Below are 24,194 nucleotides of genomic sequence, written 5' to 3'. Positions count from 1 at the left end.
CCACTAGAAATTTCAACACTAGTTTCGGAGCAGTCAGTATCCCGTTATGCTGCAGCAGACAGGTTCTGCAGAAGCTGGAAGTTGGAAGATATTGTCTAGGGTGGTGCCAAAGAACTGGGGCTTGAACATTCCCCCTGTCAAATAGCCCATGGCATTTCTGGAGTGTAAGTGTTTTTACTTTTACAGTAGACAGGCTGTAGTTGCAAACCACATTGCAGCCATTGAATCCACGGTAAAACCCAAACCATGGCTAAACCATGGATGTGCACAGGCAGCATTAAGCCTCAGGTCAGGCATAGGCATACTCAGCCCTCCAGATGTTTTGGGACTACAACTCCCATCATCCCTGACCATCGGTCCTTTTAGCTAGGGATGATGGGAGTTGTAGTCCCAAAACATCTGGAGGGCCGAGTTTGCCTATGCCTGCTTCAGGCTCTTCCCTCTCCTCCCCTCTCTTACTTCCATGCAGCCATGAGGAGGAGTTCAAAAGCCTTCACTTTTGGTTAAGCGCTGTTTCTCATGTTGCCTAAGCCTAGAGCTGTTCTTAATGTTAACTATGGTTAGTTTAAACAGTACAGCTTCAGAAACTATGCTTTGAACTGGGCTTGTGGAAACTGACCATGTTGAAATCACTCCTTTTCTCAGACATGCAGAGGAGGAGGAGTGTGTAAGCCTGACACTGCAGCTCTGTGCAGCTTATGCGCATCATGCTAAACTACAGTTTAGTGTGGCATACAAATGTGACCATTAGCAGACTCATTGATCAAGGGGAATTAGTGGACTTCCACTGACACTAAGACCTTACCTGTACCATTCTCTCAAACATGTGTGCTAAAGGCAAATAGGAAATGTGTGCATCCTCAAATGTAGGAGACCACTGACTCTGGAAAAAAAACAAAAACAAGGAGCCCCGCAAGGCCCGGGTCAGTCTAGACAGGTTTCTTACCTGTATCACTCTTTCAAACATGTGAGCCAAAGGCAGGAAGGAGATGAGCACATCGTCCTGTCTCGGAAAGATCACTTTCTGCAGATGAAGGGCATGGGAGACAGAAAGGAAAGAAACACTGACAGGAAGACACAACAAGAAAGTCATAAAACAATAAAAAAGAAAAATGGCACCAAGAGGAGCAAAAGGGGTAAAGATTATTAAGCGAGAAAAAAGAGAACAGTGTTTGAAGTAATGCGTTAGGCCACAACACCAATGGAACTATGTTAGCAGGAGTGGTGAAGAACACAGGGACGTATGCAGAGAGCGCTCTCCACTGCGCAGAGCATGTGTGGAGAGCTGGGTGGTGAGCATGCCCTTCGACCAATGCGCTTGGGCTTCTTGTCCTCTGTCCTTGACACTTCTGTTGCCCTGTGATATTCCAAGGTAAGGCATAGCTCTTTTCTCCTAAGAGGTTCCCTGCAAAGGTGTCCGGTTGCTAAACAACAAAGCTGAGTGCCAACATTCATCTGACTTGGGAGCATGGGAAGCCACAGTCTATCGCTCTGCACTGACTGGATGCAGATTTCCAGACTGTCAGGCAGGAGTCCTCCACAGCCCTGCGGGCAGATGCTGTGAATTGAACCGAAGATCTTTTGCATGCAAAGTGTGTCCTGCACCACTCGGCTACAGCAGATCTTTTTTGTACACCTTGTATGCCAAATGATTTAAACTTTATTTCCAAATGCCCATTTGAGCATTAGTACAGCTCAAAACCAGAAGATTGGATCATAAGGTTGACAGGATCCTCACCCCTCCCTGGCAGGATTCTTTTGCCACTAATAAGCTACCCGATAAGCAGGACTGTGGCTCAGTGCTGGAACCTATGTGCTTTGCTTGCAAAAAGTTCCAGGTCCAATCCCTGGTATTTCCAGGTAGGGCTGGAAAAGGTTCCTGTTTGAAATTCTGGAGAGCTGCTGCCAGTCAGTGTTAGCTACTGAGCCAGATAGACCAATGGTCGGACTCAGTTTATAAGACAGCTTCCTATGTTCTTCAATAGAAATGTAGCAGGTGACACTTTGCGGGGATACAAAGGCAATTTGATAACCAAAATTTAATAGATTAGATTTTTCCTACCAGGCAGCTTGGCATAGAAATCCTACTAGGGAGAGAAAAAGAAGGCAACCATATGAGCTAATCTTGCAGACTTAAAGTATTAGACTCCTGCTATGGTTTAAATCGGCACTTGGATATCAACTTTAAATGATAATGTAACATTAGTTAATACCCAGCAGATTTTTGCTACCATGATCACAAAGTTTTCTCACTGGAAGAGGCCATCTTTTTATCTTCCTCTCTTTTGTTCATTTTTTTTTTATTTAAAGAAAGTGAGTTTGATCCACATTATCCATAAGGGCACTTGAAGGGTAATTAACGTGGAATTAAACTGCTACGGAATTGTAAGCCCAGCCTGTAACACTAAACATGCTCACGAATGGCAAAAAGAATTAAGCTACCAACCTTGAAGCTACTATTTATTTATTTAGGCTATGGAAATCATGGCAAACTAACTGAAACGACAGTGATCATAAATCACACATCTAAAATGTGGAGTGGTTTTTTTAATCCTGTTTAGTGATTCTACGAACAGGACTATATAAAGCAACTTTCTTCTGGGTGTATTCATCCAGGAACAGAGAGACTGATGGCACATGTTCCTCAATTGTACTAAACTTTCATGAACAGTCCAACACATTATTGCTAAGGCTGGACAAATCCTTTGATTTAACAATGCTTTGATGTTGGATAATTTGATCCTATTTTTACAACCCATCATTGATTCTAGGTTCTCATTTAACCTCCAAAGACATTACATTATTTCAGATTCAAACTAAGAAGAGCAATGCACAGAAGGAATCACCTGTGGTTACATTTTACAATTACATTTCCTTCTCATATTACGGTGATAACTCCTCACAGTCTTACAGGGGATTATATCCATGGAAGCCCCTATGAATTATGACTTACATAAATACAGAAGCTGACAGCGTGGTAGGCCTCTGCCACTCAGCTGAAGTTCCTCTGACTGAGTCGCTGCTGCATACCAGGATGGAGAGGGGAAGGAGCAAGATGCCACTAAGGTCAGCACAGTGCCAACATGCCTGCAGAACTAATACAGTGCTCCTGCTGGTGCATTTGCACTGTACTGCCTTGCCACTGTCCCGCATCATCATGGCATGCAGTAGTGATTCAGTTGGAGGGAGGTCAGGTGAGTGGCACTGCCCCACCATGCTTCCTGCTACTGCATTAATTGTAGGACCCATGCTTTAAGAAAGCAAAAGTCAACCAGTTAGAAGAGTTGGTAAATACAATGGGAAGGACTATCAGTGCACCTAACAAGGCACTGCACGAGACTGAGGTTTTTCAGCAATGCAGATGAAGCTTTACTGTAGGAAACACATTTATGGTATATACTCCGATCTGGAGTACAGAGAGAGAGACAGACAGAGAATGATGGAAAATGACATTCCTATTGGCAATTCTTCCAGAGCACAAAGAGAAGAAGCGTTCAGAGTTCTGTGACCCATTTTAGGTAACACGGACTGCTATCTCATTTTGAAGCTGAGGACACACTGCTCCAGCCCTGATTTGCTTCCCTCTTTCCAAAATATTTCTAACTTTATCCTCAAGTTGGGATGTTATCCTCATACAAAAGAGGATAAAGACTTAAACAAAATTCTGAAACCTTTTCTATGTAGAAAAAGACTCACTGACCATTGTAGGCTAGTATCTTAACTGATACCTGAATTATTTTGATGGATCTGGAGATTTCAGCATCCTGCAAAAAAAGACACTCAACCCAGCTCTGTTTGAAAGAGTATCACCAGATGCACCAAGGCAAGGAGGACCTCTCAAAAAGGCAGTTTCACATCCGGTAGCTGTTTCCACATCAAAGTAACCGATTCACCGCATGTTATACATTCTGCTGAATTTTTTTTGCATCATAAATAAATCCGATAGAATATTCACCTCTGTCACTTTCAAAAAACCTGAAAAATCAGCAACCACATTCCCATGAGTCAGCATAGCACCTTTAGGGTTACCTGGAGAATGGAAGAAGAAAAATACATCAAAGGAACACTTAAGAGTTTCCAAAGTTGAATTAAAGGGAAATCCCGTTTCTTTTTCTGGACCAAAGCATAATACGGAGATGAGGAACCTGCAGCATGCCAGATGTTTCTGGACTCTCGCCTTACATCAGCCCCAGCCAGCAGGACCGATGGTCAGGGATGATGGGAGGAGTCCAGCAAAACCTGAAGCACCACAGGTTCTCCACCGATAAAGCAGAACCACCTCAGTGACCCAAACTGAGCTCTGTGCCTACATTTGAAATCCCAGCACAGCTGTAGTTAAATCAGGATTCCCTTCCGTCATGCCTGTCATGCAGATGAAATTAGACTTCTGTGAACACTATTGCCATAAACAAGACTGAAGGGAAGATTATAGTCAGGGATGATGGGAGGAGTCCAGCACCACTGGACTCTCTCAGGAAACTGCCTCTGGATTATCTAGTATACAGTGAGCCATAAAAGGATGCACATTCTCAGCTGATTTGTTGAGCACTTTAACAATTTATAATGCTTTAATTGCCCTAGTTTTAAAGAAAGCATACTCATGGAAGGGAGGTGTAAAAAGCCCCCCATGTAACCACAAAACGAACCTCCAGGGACCACTAGCAATGGACCTTTTCCATTCCCTGAGGAATACTTTTCTGTCTGGTGTTGAAAGAGGGCACAATAAGCTTTTCCTCCAAGTGACCTCATTTTGAAGTATCATTAAAATGAACATGCTTGCTCCTGGACTACCTTGAAAAGCAAGCAGCTTTTAAATGTTTTCAAAGATTTGTGTGTTATAGCTTTATATATGTCAAACCATTACTTCAGTATTGCTTAAGACACTCACTGGGATTTCTCTAAAGCAATCCATTTGGTTTTTGTGTGAGGAATATGGGAGGCAGCACCATCTTGCCCCTTGACAACATGTCTTTGGCCAGAATTTTGTCCATAAGTGACATCTAAATTAGCAGCAATGGATCTATCATTAATTGTGTTAATACAATAACCGTGTTAACTAAAACTGCTTGGCTTGGCTCAACACCTGTAGGGCAAGTTCAGAAGTGTATGTGTATATGGGAAGAATGTACCCCAAGGTAAAGAACAGGGTTTGGTTCCAAGCCTCTGATTTGGACTGTGTCTCACATCCTAGATAGTCCCTGACTGATGTTTAGACTAGAAATGATAATTATTTTTATTTAAAACACTTAGGGCTATTTTGTATGGCGTACTTCCATTCACAGAAGGCTCTTTGATCCATTGAAGGCTTCAATGAACAGGAGCTATGTTCACAAATTTCCCTTTTCTCCTACAGCCATTGCACCCTCCCTCCTGCTGTCCTGGAGGGTCCCAAGCATATTTAGGCTGCAATTTCTAGTGCTGTCACCTCAACATGGCAGGAAGCAGGAAAATAAGTCATGTTGAAGGCAAAAATTGTTTCCTGTTAGGAGAAGGAACCTAGCCCTCCCTCTGCCCCAGGCTTGTTCATTCATTCATTCTATCTCCTGTCACACAGCCACAACTAGATCAGCAGATTCCACTTCCACTTTAGATTGACCCGGAAACAGCAATTAATCCAGAATGCGGCAGCTAGACTGGTGAATGGGAGTGGCCGCCGGGACCACATAACACCAGTCCTGAGAGATCTGCATTGGCTCCCAGTACGTTTCCAAGCACAATTCAAAGTGTTGGTGCTGACCTTTAAAGCCCTAAATGGCCTCGGTCCTGTATACCTGAAGGAGTGTCTCTACCCCCATCATTCAGCCCGGACACTGAGATCCAGCGCCGAGGGCCTTTTGGCGGTTCCCTCATTGCGAGAAGTGAGGTTACAGGGAAGCAGACAGAGGGCCTTCTCGGTAGTGGCGCCCGCCCTGTGGAACGCCCTTCCTTCAAATGTGAAGGAAATAAGCAGCTATCTTCTTTTTAAAAGACATCTGAAGGCAGCCCTGTTTAGGGAAGTTTTTAATATTTAATGCTGTATTGTTTTTAACACTTGATTGGAAGCCGCCCAGAGTGGCTGGGGAAACTCAGCCAGATGGGCGGGGTATAAATAAATAAATTATTATTATTATTATTATTATTATTATTATTATTATTATTATGGTTTAGCATTTAATACTGAACCCTAAAACTGTGCTCTGTCTTAACCATGGCCGGTAAAAACAAACCAGCTTCATAAACTATTCATTATGTTTGTTTATTTTTCTACATTTACAGCCTACCTTTCTTTCATCATGGAATCCAAGCCAGTGTACATGTGGTTCTGTACATGTGGTTCACCCAGCCAGGCACTGACCAGAGCTGGACTTGCTTAGCTTCAGCAAGGTGGTTGCATGATTTGCCCTCAGACCAGGAAGCTAAACTATGCCCTGAAGCTGGCTTACTTTTGCTAACTACATTTAAGATTAACCACAGAATGTCTGTGTTTGGACAATCTGGAAAGCTGTGCTTAATTGCTATGGTGTAGCATTACGTCTGAACTAGACCGGTGTATTGCACAACTCATACAAGATCAAAAGCATGCTGCGGAAAACACCACACTGACATTGTTAAATGTAAATGTGGATGCGAACAGCAGCACCCAGACACCTGGAGCCCTTCCATCAGATCCAGATCAAAACCAGCACACAATCCAAATGCCAAGGGAAAAATTCCATTGCTCAGTGGCCATTCAATTGGGTCAGGAAATGGCGCCAGAGTCTACACACCCTTAGCCTAACACATACTAGGAGCATTTTAAATTCCAAAAACTTAATATGCAAAACACACAGAGTTCTTGTTAAAAGAGATTTTGTCCTACAGTTAATAACTAATAAAATAATTGATCTTCATTGCCACTAGTGACTGTTTCAGCATCTTTGGCAGTAGCTAAAAAGACTCAATCAAGAAGGGTTTTTTTTTAAAAAAAAATTGTTAGGCTCACAGATTAATATCCCAGTACGTTTCCGAGCACAATTCAAAGTGTTGGTGGTGACCTTTAAAGCCCTAAACGGCCTCAGTCCAGTATACCTGAAGGAGTGTCTCCACCTCCATCGTTCTACCCAGACACTGAGGTCCAGCGATGAGGGCCTTCTGGCAGTTCCCTCACTGCGAGAAGCCAAGCTACAGGGAACCAGGCAGAGGGCCTTCTCGGTAGTGGCACCCGCCCTGTGGAATGCCATCCCACCAGATGTCAAAGAGAAAAATATCTACCAAACTTTTAGAAGACATCTGAAGGCAGCCCTGTTTAGGGAAGCTTTTAATGTTTAATAGGTTATTGTATTTTAGTGTTTTGTTGGAAGCCGCCCAGATGGGCGGGGTATAAAAAATTATTATTATTATTATAAAAGTGAATTTCTGAGAAAGTAGGAGAAATGTAAAGATTATTTGTGTTATATTTTATGCCTCAAACAAGAAAAACTCAGCTTCTTCAGTCATGGCAATTCATAACTTTTTTTCTTTGGGGGTGGCCGTGTCCAACCTCGACTCTTAAGTATGTCTTGCCACTATAGAATACAGTATCACTTTATCATTTGTCATCTTACTGGAATCAGTTATTCCGACCCTGTCAGAATTAATGTCATAAAAATTAGTAGATAGCTTCTTGGATCACTTGGATGCAACCATTTGGTTATGGCAGGTTTTCAGAAGGGACATTTGGCACAGTTTTGAAAGAACTGTCACAATCATCTTACAATCATCTTGTTTTCTATCAAAGTCAATTCCTAAGAGGGGCTAGTAAGGTTATGGTGGTGGACAATATGCCTGCTTCCTCTGGTTGGAGAGGCTTAAGGAGAAAGATACAAGTAGAGATTTTTTTCAGGGCGGCAGCATTTCATTGTTTCTGTTATCTTTAGTTTTCTAGCGCTTTTTTAAAAAAACTTTGCTGCTGGGTAACATTGGATCCTGACTAAGTTACTCAGGATAAAGCCCATGGATATTGGCAGTGATCTGTTTGTAGTTCTCATTATGTCCTGCTAGAAAATGAAGAGGGATTGGCTACATGGTTAAAATAATCAGAATCTGAAAACAGGAGCTGTTATTTTTTTTTTTTTACATCAGTGAACATTTCAAGTGATAAGAGACTTTGGCTCATTAGCTGTAATGGTTCAGCTAGGCTGACTTTTATTTTTTTTAATAGTAAACTTAATAAGCAATGTTAAACTAAAACTAATGCTATCCTCACTAGTGATATCCTCTGCATACATGTTTCTATTATTTTTCAAAATGCAATGCATAAATTTAAATAACTGACAAAGCAGCAGTCTATCCGTTTCTCATCTGCCAGTGTACTGCAATTTGTATAGTAGTATATTTTCATATCCTTTCTGGTATATATGAAATACGTTTCAAAATATATACATGACTTAAATTTACATACATCTGATATCTATTTACATATTATTTTAATGGAATCAAAATGCTTTTCTGTACAATGTCACCATTATTAAGGCCCAAGGAAAACTTGCAAAACTGGTAAAGTTTACCTGTAGTGCCACTAGTAAAACAGACTATTGATAGATCTTCTGGTCGAGGAGGCTAGAAAAGTCATGGAAGAAAAAGAAATGTCTTAGTTCATTTATTTTTACTTATTTATATGATTTACACCCCAGCCTTCCTTCCCAAGGGGAGCAGGGAGCTCCTTGTACATTGCTTATCCATTTTTAACCTTACAGTGCAGGTTTGAGACAAATTATTATGTTTCCCACTGTGTGAATTCTTTGTCCCTCCGGCCAAAGTATTTTGTTCCAAGCCTACAAAGCAGATGATGGTACTATCTTTGAATAACTTGCCATGCAGGAGTGCTGGGCTGCAATCATATGCACACTTAGCTGGGATTAAGTCCCACTGGATGCAATGGGACTTACCTCTGAGTAAGAAATTGTACTCAGGGCTGGCCCATGATATTTAGACACTTGAGGGAAATCATAAAATGGTGCCTTTGGCTCCCTCCTCCTCTGTCACCTGAGGCGACTGGAAGTGGTGCAGGGAAGCCCCAGCACATTGAAGGTGTCAAGGGAGGAAAAAATAGAGTCTGGAGAGAAGCAGGCAGTGGCAGAGTGACCTTCGCCCTCAGGGGCAACTGGGATGGCAGTAAGTCCTATCTGCAGCCAGAGGAGGAGCAGCAAAGGTATGCGAAGGATCTGCTGCCAGTCCCAGGTTGCGGGAGCAACATTGTTGGTAGCCTGTTCCTGCCTGCACCCTGTCCTGGTCTTCTGCCAGAGTTCCTGACCTCACCCGACTCCTTGCCTTGGACCCCGCTTCAGCTTTGACAGACAGCCTCCATACCACACCCTTGACCTCGGACTAGACTCGGACCTCGCTGCACGGTTAACCCTCGGGACCAGCACAGTAGTAGGTGCCCAGCACATTCATTTCCTCAGAGTTCACTGCTTTATTTTTTTCTCAGCTGATACTTCATGTGAGAAAAACTCAGAATTTTTAATTTCTGCCCCACAGTGGATCACTTTGTAGTCTCTGATCATATTGAATGTTTAAGCACTCAATTTGTTTACCCAGGGTGCTTTGTAATGAAGAAGGGGCCTTTGTAATAACTGTTTCGGTGGCCACCTCTAGCATGTAGTTCGGCTAGGCACTTATCTGTACTAGACTATATTTACCAAGTGTCTTACCTCCTCCTCCAAAGCAAATTTCCCTTCCCCCATCTTACTGCCATTTTACTTATCTCATGCCTCGTCCATTAAGCTGAAATATCCCAAAAACAGAAAAAAGGGACCCAGGGGCACAACTTCTAATACACAACAAGAAACGTGGCCAATTGTGCTTTTCACAAGTAACTTGGATTCCATTTAAAACCACAAGGTACTTAAATATGAGAATCATCTACAAAGACCCCTGCACCAGCTTTCATTAAAACAAATGGGCCATGCACAAGGACAGAGACAGGCTGTTCTGCAGCTTTCATTCATTTCAGTTATGCTTGCACCGGGGACGTTTGTGGTAAATTGTGCTCATTGTTTATGAGAAACTGCTCAGTGTGGAATAAAAGGGATTATACTCACTACAGGGGCACGCCAACTTTCTCGACCACAGTCCTGAAAGGATTTAATAAAAAGGAGAACAATTTAATATATGTGGATTGGCCAAAGGCCTTTAGCCCTGCTGCAGGAAGGTGGCTAACCTAGTGCCCTTTAGATGTTGCTGGAATATCGTCCTTGACCATTGGCCATGGTGGTTGGGGGTCCCAACAACATCTGGAAGGCCAGAGGTTAGCCACCCATGCTATAGCCTGTGGATTGGCCCACTTTCTTGAGTCACCAGGGCTACACTTTCTGCAGATGCCTTTCTGCAGTGTGCCTCTCATTTGCTTGTGTCATGTTGTAATATCAGATGGCGACAAATAAGAGGAAAAACTGTTTGGACAATGAAAAGCATAGACATAAAAAATAATCACCTCTTATTATTATTACTTTGGCCATCTTTGATTGTCCATCAGTGCATTTTATACTTGTGCTAGCCTTGACAAGTCTTCACACACACACACACACACACACACACACACACACACACACTATGATGGCATATCACATAACTTTAATTTGTTATAATTCTGTGGAACTGCTGCTTAACTGCATAAACAGTGTAACGTGAGATCAGTTAAACAGTGCATAAGAACCTTACCTCTACTTCCTGCATAGCCTGGATTTGAACTCCACACTTTTGCCCTCTTTCTTTAAGATCCTTCTCAAAAGGGTCCATCAAAATAATGAATTTCAAGCCCGGAGTTTGTTTTTTCTCTACATTTTCTAAGAGGATTCTGGCTTTTTCTGGCTTATCACAAACTACTATAGAAATATCAGCTAAACACACAAAGAAACAAACAGAAAATAAGTTTGAAAAAATTGCAGTGCAGTGTCAACACATTTCTCTTTTTAAAAAATCATAATCCGCCCTCCATTGAAATTTGTCACTGACCACTATACAAAGAGATATAGGAATGCAGAGGAGCCTTCTCTGTGGTGGCCTCCCATCTGTGAAATCCCATCCCACCCTTTACAGAAAGAAGCAGGACCAACACTGTTATCATTTCAATGCACAGCTTAAGGTTTATTCATTTGCCAATGCATTTTAAGTGCTTTATGTTGATTCACCTACTCTGGTGTTTAACTGACTTTTTTGTTCATTGGTGCATTTTACTATATTGCTTATTTTATTATTTGGTTGGCTGGGTTTTATTTAATTGGTGATGCCCAACTGAGTCATATTCAGAATAGAGCACTGAAATCAATGGTCTTAAGTGGATGGATTTTTTTTGGAGTATGACCAGCACCAGATATCAGCCTATGTTTTGTACTTCACCCTGGTCGATACAGTGGAATAGCTCAAATAAACAAATACACCAATTCCTTAATTTAACAGCTCTTGCTTTTCCAGGCTCATCAACCACCCTTGCTTTCTTCCGTGGATCTTGATTTCAATATTTTAAAATTTTAGTTTCCAACTTGTTCTCCTAGTTTTCAACTTGTTCTTCATCTTCTGGCCTGACTCTCCCCATGGCTGAACGTGCCCTACTTTATAAATGTCATGAGCCACTTTGGGGTCTTTGGGCAAAAAGCAAGATACAAAATAACACACTCTCACACACATTTTATGACAGTTTTCCTTTGGAAATACTGGTATACGCCTTCAGTTGTTTTAGTGTTTAAAAAGAAAGGGAGCAGAGAGATCGATCTTTTCTGATGGGAAATGATTGTTGCCAGAAAAAAAAGCCAAAACGCAAAATGAAAGTGCAGGTGTTCTGGTACTATATTGCCAGTGGATGACTGCTGAAATGAACTAGTGTTACCCTGGAACTCCAAAAAGGAAACCATTACAGAGCCACAACTAGACTCTGTTGATACTAGCGCTTAATGTTCAAATTCCACCTTGGGTATCTTCTGAAGTGCATTCAAAGGTATGAATTTGACAGGTTAGGTCTGATTGCCCTGCTGAAATTTTAATAGCTTTTTTTTTGTAGGGAATGAGGACTTGGTAAAGGATCTTAAAAAGATGCAGTATTTGAATATTAACACTAAAAGTACCTATTAAATATCACAATGTTGATATTGGCTTGACAACCTACACAATAAAACACACAGTCAACCAAACTGCCCTAGGGTAGCTTGGTTGGCTATATCATCCTGCCAAGGAGTACCATTATATACCACCCAGTCAATCTTTTGTGTGTGTGCAAGACATTCTGTTTTCCTCTTCTAACATTTCACTAGAAGGTGAGGATTCAGAAGTGAAGCGATTCATATTGGTGAAAGAATTCTCCCTTTGAACAGCCAAAGCTGTGTCTGTTTTACATAGCAAAAATAGCTTTCTATGAAGCTATTTACTCACAATGAATCTACATTTCTTTTTACCTGTGTTGATAATATAACGAATGGCTCCAGGGCCTAACGTATCATACAGGGGAACCACAACCATGGAATAGGTATAGCAAGCCAGCTCAGAAATGATCCACTGGAAGGAGATTATGAAAGGTATAAGTTACAGTTTGCAATAAATATGAATAAAATGTGAAGTTGGAGATAAGGCTCTGGTTTTCTTGAAGCTCACCTCTGGCCGGTTTTGTGCAAAAACCCCAATAAACTGACTTGCTGATGGTTTGCACCCCTTTTGGAGTAAACCTGATCCCAATGCTTCTGCTCTTTCGGCAACCTGAAAGTAAAAGAAAACACTTAAGAAGAATTAACAGAGGATCATCTTCCACATTGCATTAGGCAAATCCAATGATATTCTTAACAGGGATTTTGTGTTTGTCTGTTCACAAACAGCTCTTATAGTGTATGGGCACTTCCAAATAGTTGTTTAGGTGACTGTTAGGTCCAGTCGCAGACGAGACTGGATTTGCGGCACTCATCTTGCTTTACTGGCCGAGGGAGCCGGCATACAGCTTCCAGGTCATGTGGCCAGCATGACTAAGCTGCTTCTGGTGAAACCAGAGCAGTGCACAGAAATGCCGTTTACCTTCCCGCCAGAGCGGTACCTATTTATCTACTTGCACTTCGTGCTTTCGAACTGCTAGGTTGGCAGGAGCAGGGACCAAACAACGGGAGCTCACCCCGTCGCAGGGATTCGAACCGCCAACCTTCTGATCAGCAAGCCCTAGGCTCTGTGGTTTAACCCACAGCACCACCCGCGTCTCATAAAGAGTTGTTTACTGTGAACCAAAGAAGAATGGCAACTGAAGTTGACAGAATATGCACAACTTGCAGACTTAACATATAGAATAAGAGAACAAGAAGAACATACATTTAAAGAAGACTGGAAAACATTTATTGAATATATGGGAAATAATTAATAATTGTGTACAGCTGAAAACACTGGCAGCATTAAACAGTGTAAATAACTTTTGATGGATGCAATAATGGAATACTGATTGGTATAGTTTTTGTAAAATATTCAGGGATTTATGATATTAAAATGAATATATATATATATATATATGTATGTAAAGGTACCCCTGCCCGTACGGGCCAGTCTTGACAGACTCTAGCGTTGTGCACCCATCTCACTCAAGAGGCCGGGGGCCAGCGCTGTCCGGAGACACTTCTGGGTCACGTGGCCAGCGTGACAAAGCTGCTCTGGTGAGCCAGAGCCGCACACGGAAACGCCGTTTACCTTCCCGCTAGTAAGCGGTCCCTATTTATCTACTTGCACCCGGGGGTGCTTTCAAACTGCTAGGTTGGCAGGCGCTGGGACCGAACAACGGGAGCGCACCCCGCCACGGGGATTCGAACCACCGACCTTTCGATCGGCAAGCCCTAGGCGCTGAGGCTTTTACCCACAGCGCCACCCGCGTCCCATATATATATATATATATATATATATATATATATATATATATATATGAGTTGTTTACTGTGAATTTGGTGATTCTCATGCATGGAAGTTTTGTGCAGCATCCACACAACATCATATTCATCAAAATGCTGTCCCATATTGTTTTCCCATTAAATAATTTGATTTTAACCTCCCTCCCTTCAGAAATAGTAAATCTAGATGTCAGGGAACTGCCATCAGCTCAGAGGCAAGAGGTGGAAGAGCAGTTGGGTTACAGGGAGCCTCCAAAGATCGTGCAAAGCAGCTCTTACCCAGCGAGGAGGGAAGCCCCGCCTCCAGTGGGGAAGTGATGCAGGGCTCGGAAGATGCTAGAAAGAGCCGCAACACCGGGCCTGAGCAAAGCGGGGGGGGGGGGGGGAGGCAGGTCCCCCTTTGCCCACGCCCTCTCTGCGCAGTCGGTTTACGCACAGAGAGGGGAGGCGTAGGATGGGGGACAAAAGACTGCTATGCTGGGGAAAGTTTAAGGACTGCCCACTCCCAGATTCTGCTAGCGAGTGAGCAGACATGGACTTGAGACGCTCTGCACTGTAAATGTTTTGTACAGATAATAAAGCCTTGAAAAGACCAGTGGGAGTCTTGCCTGTTCGCTCTCGAGCAACCACACCAGCAGACACACATAACACCAGATAAAATTGGAAAGAAGATATGGGATGTCATCTTAATGAGGACAACATCATATGGACACTACAGAAACCGTCCATATGTGAGCATTACTAAGTTCACAACAAACTGCTGTGTGGAAGGAACACATATTCCACAAGAGCAATAATTCAAAAACCCTCTTCTAATGTTGTTCTATTAAGAAAAATATAACATGAACCTCACCTCTTTATAGGTCAACCACTGGTAAGGCTGTTTTGGTTTCCTGAATCCTAAGCAGGGGCCATTTTCTAAAGAAAAACAGATGAAATGAGCTATAAGAACCATAATTCTTTCCCAAAAAGATGGTTAATAATGCACTTCCTGGCAGCCTGAGTGCTCCTCAGCAGGACAGCAGGCCTAAAAATAAACCATTGCTATTATCAAGGTCAGCAATCCAGGAGTTCATACAGAGAACCATCAAATGCAAACAGAAGCTATCTTGCCTAATGGAATATTGCATTCTGTAAGTTCCCTCAAGGACCATTCAGTGTTCTCATTTAGAAATGAGAAGGTGACTGTGACATTAAGCACCTCCACTGCCTTATTAATATATCTAGACTCTAGAGGGCTGCATCATCATTATCTGATTGATACTTCCATTCTAAATGTCACCTCCCATTGGTTCAGTTTCCTTTAGCAGAAGGGAAAATAAGAAAAACCTCCATCTAACAAGAACAAAATACTGCATATTTTTCAGGAGGGATGGAAGGGAGGGCTATATGAGGCGTGATTATAACATCAGATTTATCCTAAAGGTTGGTAGAATTGTTATAGCATGATTTTAGCTCCTCCTGGAATTAGCGATATTATCTCTTTTGCTTCAGAACAGAGTAATTTATACTCTGATTACTGTTCACCCAAAGAGAAAGCACGCACACACAGTTAATACTGCTAGATGCTGAAGCTGTTTGAACCAATGTGCAAGGGTTGCAATATCAATTACAGTGAACGATTTGGATCACCACCTCGTTTTCTAGATCCCAAACTGCTTCCAGCCCATTGCAGTTTTCAATCTTGGTCAACATCAAAGTTCAGTTCACAACTGGCCTCTTACAGAAACTGAGCCAACAGCCCCCTGTGGGTCTAGTAGGAAGTTTAGGCGAGATGAACATTATGATCTACAAGTCCGCATTAACACTTACCAGAGATATTAAAACCCCTTCTAAAAACCTCATACATGGTCCTTGCATCATCATAGTAGTGGGTTAGCAGTTGGGAGCTGTCGCCTATTACAGATCTCCGTGCCCCATCCCAGCCCTACAGTGAAACAACACAGACAATGGGAGATCAGGAGTTTGGCCCTTAGAGTCACATTCCAGTTACTCAGACAAAGTTCTTAAAGCCATTGAAGTACAGACTCTGAGACAGTATAAAGAAAGCTATGCTAAACACTCCTTAATCTCCTTAATTGGAGAAGAGGAGGTTAAGGGGTGATATGATAGCCATGTTCAAATATATAAAAGGATGTCATATAGAGGAGGGAGAAAGGTTGTTTTCTGCTGCTCCAGAGAAGTGGACACGGAGCAATGGATCCAAACTACAAGAAAGAAGATTCCACCTAAACATTAGGAAGAACTTCCTGACAGTAAGAGCTGTTCGACAGTGGAATTTGCTGCCAAGGAGTGTGGTGGAGTCTCCTTCTTTGGAGGTCTTTAAGCAGAGGCTTGACAACCATATGTCAGGAGTGCTCTGATGGTGTTTCCTGCTTGGCAGGGGGTTGGACTCGATGGCCCTTGTGGTCTATTCCAACTCTATGATTCTATGATTCTGATTCTAATCCCCAATGCAAACAGACATGCAGCCTATACCTACACATAGCTGCATTAGCTCACATTGATCCCTTCTTGTCCCTGGTTTCTCCACCCTTTTCATGTCTTTCCGGCAAGACTGTCAAGATCCTAAAGAATGTGAGGGTTGACATGCCTGGCTATGTCCCTTATGTCAATTTACAGTAGCACTATTTGGGTGTCTAGCTGTGCTCATGTGTAAGCAATCACACAATGCGGAGTGGGGAGGACACTGCTAAGCCCCTCCTTTCTAGCATGTCATCTCTGTTCTACGAACAACTCTTCCAAGAGTTGCAAAAGTCTGTAGCACGGAGCTTCCTCCTCTCACGTAGGCCGCCTGCTTGATTTAAAACCCAGATTGTGCAACTGCTTACACATGCGGATGCTTGGATTGTGCTACAGAATAAATAGTGGCAGCATGATCGCTCAAAGGCCCAAGAGCATACAAGCATGCGCTTTCAGGAGCCTCAGCTGTAGGAGAGCATTTGGATGGATATATCAATCTGTGTTACCTTCAAAGCCACATGTTATGGTGCAGTGAAAACATAATTGCTTGCTAAAAGTTTCTATTTATGCTTCGTTTATGCATAACATTACAGAACATTCCAAACCTGCAATTTTGCTGTATTGATTTTTCTGAATCCTTGTTTTGTACAATGTGCTTTCAAAATACTCTTACCGCTGGCTGCAGAAATGCTCCCTGTGGACACTTGCATGGAATTAAATGTATATTTCATGAGTCTTGCTGCATCATTCATGTTACTCACAAAGAAGTCAGTTGGAGGGGGGGGGGATACTGTTCTATACACAGCTGTGTGCCTCAACCTTCAAAACAGTTGCTTTCCCCCTACTCACCTTTGACAGTGTCTCTTTATGTAGTTGAACACTGGCACAATGTAAATTTTGTGGCCTACTATCTCATTTCTAATGTAGTGGGAACATTTTAATTGTCTCCTTATTTTATACATCAAAGAGTAGCCTAAAGTTTCAATCAAAATTTTCCTGAACTTTCCTATTTCAAATAAAATGAATAAATCCACTGATCAGCCTGGATATTATTATTATTATTATTATTATTATATGATCGTCCTTCTCCAGATCGGTTGAAGAAAATACCAGGTTTAGGTATGGCTGATCCTTGTGATTAGTGGACTTGAAAAAAACTAGATCTCATCATTACAGTTCAGAGACAATGTATTCTTAATTATTCCTCTGTGTTGACTTCTGCCCCTTCAGTATTTTCATTCTGAATTCCTTTCTCCAATTGGTCTTTCTAGGCTTACTGCATGGTTGCTTGGTGATTTCTCAGAGTAGGGGGAAAAGCTTCATGTATCACTGGTTGAGCAGTCCATTTGCCTCAGCAATCCCTCATAAGCCCATGTGATAAAACCACTTCAACATCCACCGTGCCCAAGTAGTTTGTTTCCAGCTGTCTCAAAATTATATATTTGGATAACACTAAGCAACCCCAAAAGCATAAAGGATTAGAGTGCACAATTACTATAGGTAAGTTTTTGTATGGACTTTAAAAATAAAATAATAATGAGGGGTTTTTGAGTACCATAACACGAATCTCAATAGTATAATTACCTTGCTTTGTCTAGGCTTTTACAAATATGTCTCCAAGGATTAAAAGCATGTTACAAACAAGAACAATGGCAAGGGGACTGTATTGCATCATTCATTTTTCAGAAAACAAACATGTAAATATTTCATTAATATTTAGGCAGCTAGATATCCCATGTTTTATCATTTTCGGTGAAGGTCAGCACAAAAAAACACTTTGCTCCAAAGAACTGGAATTCAGTCCAGCAAGTGCTTTCTTGAAAGTGCTTGTTCATCACAAACAAATAAAAAAAAATAAGATATCAAAGTAATACCAAGCTAATGAAATATTCAGTAATTATTTGGATTAAGGCATTTTTGCTGCAAAAAACAAATATGTGGTTGAGAGGCGCACGTGGCAGTAATCTGCAGACAAGCAGGCCATACTAAGTTTGTTCTGATATATTAGTATCCAGAGGAAAACTCAAAAACAACTTTGGACAAGCCATTCTGTTAAAATCAATTGTACTGTCACAACATTTAAGATTGCTGCCTATGAATATTATAAAAAATCAATGATGTAAGAGCCATGCTGCCTACTAATGAAAAAAGCGCAGCAAAAACACAGCAACAACTTTTCATAAAGTCCAACTCTTGTTCTTTGTAAAGAGCATAAAGACTCACCTCAACTTCTTCTGATTGCATCAGGAGGTCACATGGTGGTTTCACTGCTTTCGGCCGGCTGGCCAACCAGTAAGCAACAACAGCTGCAAAGGCACCAATGCCAACCAAGGTAGCAGCCGGCAAACTTCGGAAAAACTGACTGAAGTCTTCAAACTCTGGAAGCCGCAGGTTCCTGAGAATCTCTTGCGCTTGCATCTTTTCAAAGATTGAAATGGCAACTTCTGCAGAACCCAATGGAGAAACAATGAATTAGTTCACAGCAGGGTCAAAAGACAGAGGACCTCAAAGGTGGGATTTTTTAGGACCATACAACACCTATCTTAAAGGATCTTCACAGGCTCCCAGTACATTTCCGAGAACAATTCAAAGTGTTGGTGCTGACCTTTGAAGCCCTAAACGGCCTCGGCCAGTGTACCTGAAGGAGCATCTCCACCTCTATCATTCAGCCCAGACATGGAGGTCCTCCTCCAAGGGTCTTCTGCTGATTCCCTCACCGCGAGAAATGAAGTTACAGGGAACCAGGCAGAAGGCCTTCTCGGTAGTGATGCCCTCCATGTGGAACACCTTCCCTTCAAGGACCATCTTCTCCTTTACCTCAGCAGCCAAGGGTCTTGTGCCAGCCCCGGCCAGCACTGACTCAGATTGGGCCTTGACACCTACCCATAGTGCATCTTGCTTCATAATATTTCCAGGGTGCAGGGGATGAAATGGGACACTTGCAACTAGCGTGCCACTTTCTGTGACCCAAGTGATATATCAACCAACTCATGATTGCCACACCTCTCCTATAACTATAGGCTTAATAAGAAAACAACAACTGAAAATGCTCACACAAAAGCTGCTTCCAGCAAGAGAAGGGCTCGATGCTTACTTACAGATTTCATTTCAAATATCATTAAGCCTCAATAACAGCCTCATGATGACATGACATCACAGCATGTTGAAAACAAAAGCAAGTGTTGCTTCTGTGAGAAGCAGCAAATCCCTCAGTTATGAAAACCCTTAACAGAAAATTTAGACCAGAACCAAAGCCATAACACTCTCAGTGTACATCTTTGAGAATGCTTAAAACCTGCTTGTTTACTTGCCTCCACTTTGAGCACCCTTGAAGAATTTATAAGAAACCATTTTTTTAACATAAAGCTGTAGCTTAATTCCCTGCCAACAGACACCAGAACATAGGGTGCTTATTGTTTTGTTTGGTGCAGTGAGTGATATGCTGGTATATAGCAAAACTCAGGTGGCATTAGGCAAGCTACAGCCATCACTTCAGGTCCAATAGACTACAATAGCTTTCCAGAGTGCTACAGGACACAGGGCTGCTACTGCCACAGCAAATCTATTTCACAGAGAAGCACCACAGTAGTACTTTACTGAGAGGACACACAATTAAAATGCACCCAACATAGACCCACTAGTTCATCCTGCAACAACCACAAGCTCACCTACGCTTGTCCCTTCAGCGAAGGCAAGGCCAGCTCCCAGAAAGACAGTTTCAGAAATGACAAATCGCTCCAGTGGGTCATTGGTTTCATGTTCAGTGATGGAACAGAGATAATTATCCAACGGCATTGCCAGCCACAAGGAGAGTTCTGAATATCTTTGAAGAGAGGGTGTAGCTATGTCTCTCTGTCTGTCTGTCTGTCTGTCTGTCTGTCTGTTGCGCTCTCTCTCTCTCTCTCTCTCTCTCTCTCTCTCTCTCTCATTAAGCTCACAATGTTCCGTTTTGTTTGTTTGGAAATTTTCCAAGCTCTTTGGCTTTATCCCTCTGTGTAATGGTTTGTAAATAATCAAGCGTAGAAGTCAGGAATTCATTCTAGCTTTGTGCATAGCATTCTGAAGTACAAGATAGGAAGCTATTAGAGGAGTTGGGGAAGTATGAGAACTGCAGATTATGTTCCCACAACATGTGTAGTAGCAACCCAGTTTCTGGGTTGCATACTTTCAGGCTGCCTGTGGGAACTCTCATGCCTGAATACTATTTCATGGGAGGGGGCAGGAATATCTGCACACAGAAAAAACAACCATTGTCTTTTTTCTGATGTACTAGTTTTCCATGTTCATGTGTTATCTTTTTCTATTCATGAAATATTCAGGCATGTGCACACCCACTAGCTATCTATTATTATTATTATTATTAATAATTAAATTTATTAGATGCATTCTCTCACTAAAGGCAATTCTAGGCATCTTTACAAAAACAAAAAATGACAAACAGCAAAATAGCTTGTATCTAAAGTGGTACAAGCCAGAAGGAGGGTTGTATCACATCTGCTTTTTGTAAAACTAGGCTCAGGTTCCTTTAAGGAACCTGTTTTTATTTTGATTATGTATTTTTTTGTTTTTATATTGTGATTTTATCCTGTGAACTGCTCTGAGACCTGCGAGTATAGGGCAGTATACAAATTTAATAGAAGAAGAAGAAGAAGAAGAAGAAGAAGAAGAAGAAGAAGAAGAAGAAGAGGAAGAGGAAGACTGGAACATGGTTGCAATTTAAGCTTGCATACCAGGCCCCGCAAGTCCACTGCTGATGTAAAAAGTTCGTGGGCAGGCTCAATTAAAACCCAATGGCTTGCAGAGGCGGCCATGATGATCCCTGCCAGCCATTGGACCCAGAGCAGAGCACCCTGGCATGATGCCAGACTGTGCTGAGACACAATAGTCATACCACGTTTATTAAAAGGTGAGAGGGCTTTGTAAACAATAACCTTCATAATCCAGGTTGTTAATATAAGTGATAATAGTTTCTCCATAGGTTTTGGCTGGCAATAGTGGCAGGGCTGGAATTTACGGGATTTGCAAAAATAGTAGAAATGGAAGGATCAGATTGGCAGAGCATATAACAGTGATAAAACACCATGCAGCTCACCTGGCTTACAGCTGACATGAAAGACCCAGAAGCTGAATGGAACAAGGAAAGGAGAATAGACAGTCAACATGAGTTGTGGGTGTAACCACTGCAAGGGGCAGGAAGAAACTGGAAACTTTCCTTCCTTTAATTTCATTATGTCCATATATTTTAGGATCCAAGCCAATATTTGTGCAATTTGCCTGCTTTGAAGCAGTGACTCAGTACCATTTGGCAGCACTGATTTAGACAATTATGATTCCTATTTTCTCTAAGTAGATTTGGGTTAAAGTAAATTCTATGCATTGTTATTATTGCTCTGGTAAAGCATTTCATTTTCATTGCCGCAGATTTATCACCATATAGAATCATAGAACTGTAGAGTTGGAATGGACCGCAAGGTCCAACCCCATGAAATGCAGGAATCTGTCGCCCACCAGAGGACTCGAATGCACAACCTTGAGATTAAGAGTCTCATGCTCTATTGACTGAGCTATCACACCGTAAACCACACAATTAGTTATTGGTTGCTTCAGGATGTGCATTTATTCTGTGATCCACCCTGAGACCTGTGGGTATAGGGCAGTATATAAATTCACTACATACATACGGTACATACATACATACATACATACATACATACATATATACATACATAATTTTTTAAAAAAATAAAGCCCTAAGAGTGTGTGATAATTAATCCTTTCCTGAACTTTTCTTGTCACCTATCAGCTTATTTTGTTCTACATCCAGGCCTTTCATTAGCATCACTACTGGATCTCTAGAAGAAGAGGAGTTTGGATTTGATATCCTGCTTTATCACTACCCGAAGGAGTCTCAAAGCGGCTAACATTCTCCTTTCCCTTCCTCCCAACAGCTCCCACTGAATAAGCACTGCAACATCTATAGAAAACAGAAATTACTACATTCAGCAAGCTAGAGAGGGTGCTATAAAACCACCTACATTGATGTAATGATGGCTCAAGTGTGGTCTGATGTTACAGCTCCTATGCTTTAGCCCTGTGCAGGTGTTTACATGGAAAACAGTGTGTGAACGTGGTATATATGAACCTGCCTGACACAGAGTTATCTAACCCAATATAATCTGATGCAGCAGCTCTCAAGGGCCTTTTCCCATTAAAAAGGCTAGTTCATCCTTTTTAAACTGTATATGTCCTGAATTGAACCAGGGGCATTCTGTACACACAGCATGTGTTCTACTATTAAACTATGGCTACTCCTGATTCGATAGCACTCCTTGGCATACAACTCATGTGGATAAAACCAAATGCCTGTAGGCTCCCTATGCACAACTTACCCTGCCAGTATTGTTCAGGTGCAGGCCTGTGCACAAACAACCAAGGGTGAGACCAGCTACTGGCTCCTCCCCACAATGCATTCATTTTCATACTTCAACAGGACCTCTGAGTGAAGTGTGGAGATGAGTGATCTCAGATGTGGAGCAGGAGAAACCATTTCACTATCTAAGGAGTCCCCTCAACAATCAATGAGTATGATATCTGTTCAAGAAGTGCCACAAATTTCTCAAGCCCTTACTAATAATCTGACTGGGTTACCCCAGCCACTCTGGGTGGCTTCCAACAAATTAAAACACAATACGACATCAAACACTAAAAACTTCTCTGAATTTTAAGGAGAATGTGGAAGTCTTCTAGGATTCACATTAGGGTATGAAACAAGATATCCAGTACTCTTTACTTCACAGAGTTCTTTAAAAGAATAAGGACGCAACCTTATTCAAGCCCCTCCCTACCATGGACCCAGCAACTCCTAGACCTAGACCTGAAGTCTTCTTTGGTTGCACTGGTAACTTCTGGTAGACTGGGACCAGTCCTTGGACAAAGAGAGGAAATAGCCTACTGATGATCAGACCAAACTACCTGATAAATGGCGTGCCATGACTGGCATTTTGGATGCTCTATTTCCCCCAAAAGGAGATGTGTCAGGGAGGCAATTAGAATCAGGGCCATGGCTTGCAGAGGAATGGCATTGGCCAGAGGCAGTGGGCCACAAGATAAAACTACCACAAATTACTCTGGAGAGGTCACTAAGGCCTTTGTTTTACAAGAATAGTGAATCTGAGTGGCTTATACTGTCAGTCCCTCGTGCTTTTCTGCAGCATCCAAAAAAGAACTTTCAGTCTCCCCCTACTACATGCACTACGATCATGGGTAGGAGAAACAAGCATTTTGTTTTGGCCATTACAGAGAAGGATCAGAACAAGGGAGGGTGAGGCACTTCTCTAAATATTTCCAGCTACTACTCCAGCTATCACTGCAGATGGTGACAGCAGTCACGAAATTAAAAGACACCTGCTTCTTGAGAGAAAAGCAATGACAAACCTAGACAGCATCTTAAAAAGTAGAGACATCACCTTGCCAACAAAGGTCCGTATAGTAAAAGCTATGGTTTTCCCAGTAGTGATGTATGGAAGTGAGAGCTGGACCATAAAGAAGGCTGATCGCCGAAGAATTGATGCTTTTGAATTATGGTGCTGGAGGAGACTCGAGAGTCCCATGGACTGCAAGAAGATCAAACCTATCCATTCTTAAGGAAATCAGCCCTGAGTGCTCACTGGAAGGACAGATCGTGAAGCTGAGGCTCCAATACTTTGCCCACCTCATGAGAAGAGAAGACTCCCTGGAAAAGACCCTGATGTTGGGAAAGATGGAGGGCACAAGGAGAAGGGGACGACAGAGGATGAGATGGTTGGATGGTGTTCTTGCAGCTACCAGCATGAATTTGATCAAACTGCGGGAGGCAGTGGAGGACAGAAGTGCCTGGCGTGCTCTGGTCCA

The 24,194-nt window shown here is 42.1% G+C and overlaps 1 protein-coding gene across 7 annotated transcripts in view; it reads right to left on the bottom strand.

Annotated features, from left to right (window-relative positions):
• The window catches only part of ACSL6 (acyl-CoA synthetase long chain family member 6), a 78,471-nt gene that overhangs the window by 17,994 nt on the left and 36,283 nt on the right, over positions 1-24,194 (bottom strand). For 5 of the 7 annotated variants that reach the window (XM_028717997.2, XM_028718001.2, XM_028718003.2 and 2 more), the window contains exons 2-11: positions 18,528-18,748; positions 15,654-15,768; positions 14,695-14,759; positions 12,583-12,684; positions 12,387-12,486; positions 10,660-10,838; positions 10,041-10,073; positions 8,505-8,556; positions 3,956-4,029; positions 806-883 (exon numbers count right to left, since the gene is read on the bottom strand). In XM_028717997.2, the coding sequence (XP_028573830.2) occupies positions 806-883; positions 3,956-4,029; positions 8,505-8,556; positions 10,041-10,073; positions 10,660-10,838; positions 12,387-12,486; positions 12,583-12,684; positions 14,695-14,759; positions 15,654-15,768; positions 18,528-18,748 (1,019 nt within the window). Of the gene's footprint in view, positions 1-805; positions 1,025-3,955; positions 4,030-8,504; positions 8,557-10,040; positions 10,074-10,659; positions 10,839-12,386; positions 12,487-12,582; positions 12,685-14,694; positions 14,760-15,653; positions 15,769-18,527; positions 18,749-24,194 lie in introns of all 7 variants that reach the window. The other 2 variants (XM_077924516.1, XM_028717998.2) reach the window with 2 other exon arrangements.

This window comes from Podarcis muralis, chromosome 2 (genome assembly GCF_964188315.1).
Source record: "Podarcis muralis chromosome 2, rPodMur119.hap1.1, whole genome shotgun sequence".
In the NCBI taxonomy this organism is placed as follows: domain Eukaryota; kingdom Metazoa; phylum Chordata; class Lepidosauria; order Squamata; family Lacertidae; genus Podarcis; species Podarcis muralis.
This window is presented reverse-complemented; position numbering and strand designations above follow the sequence as displayed.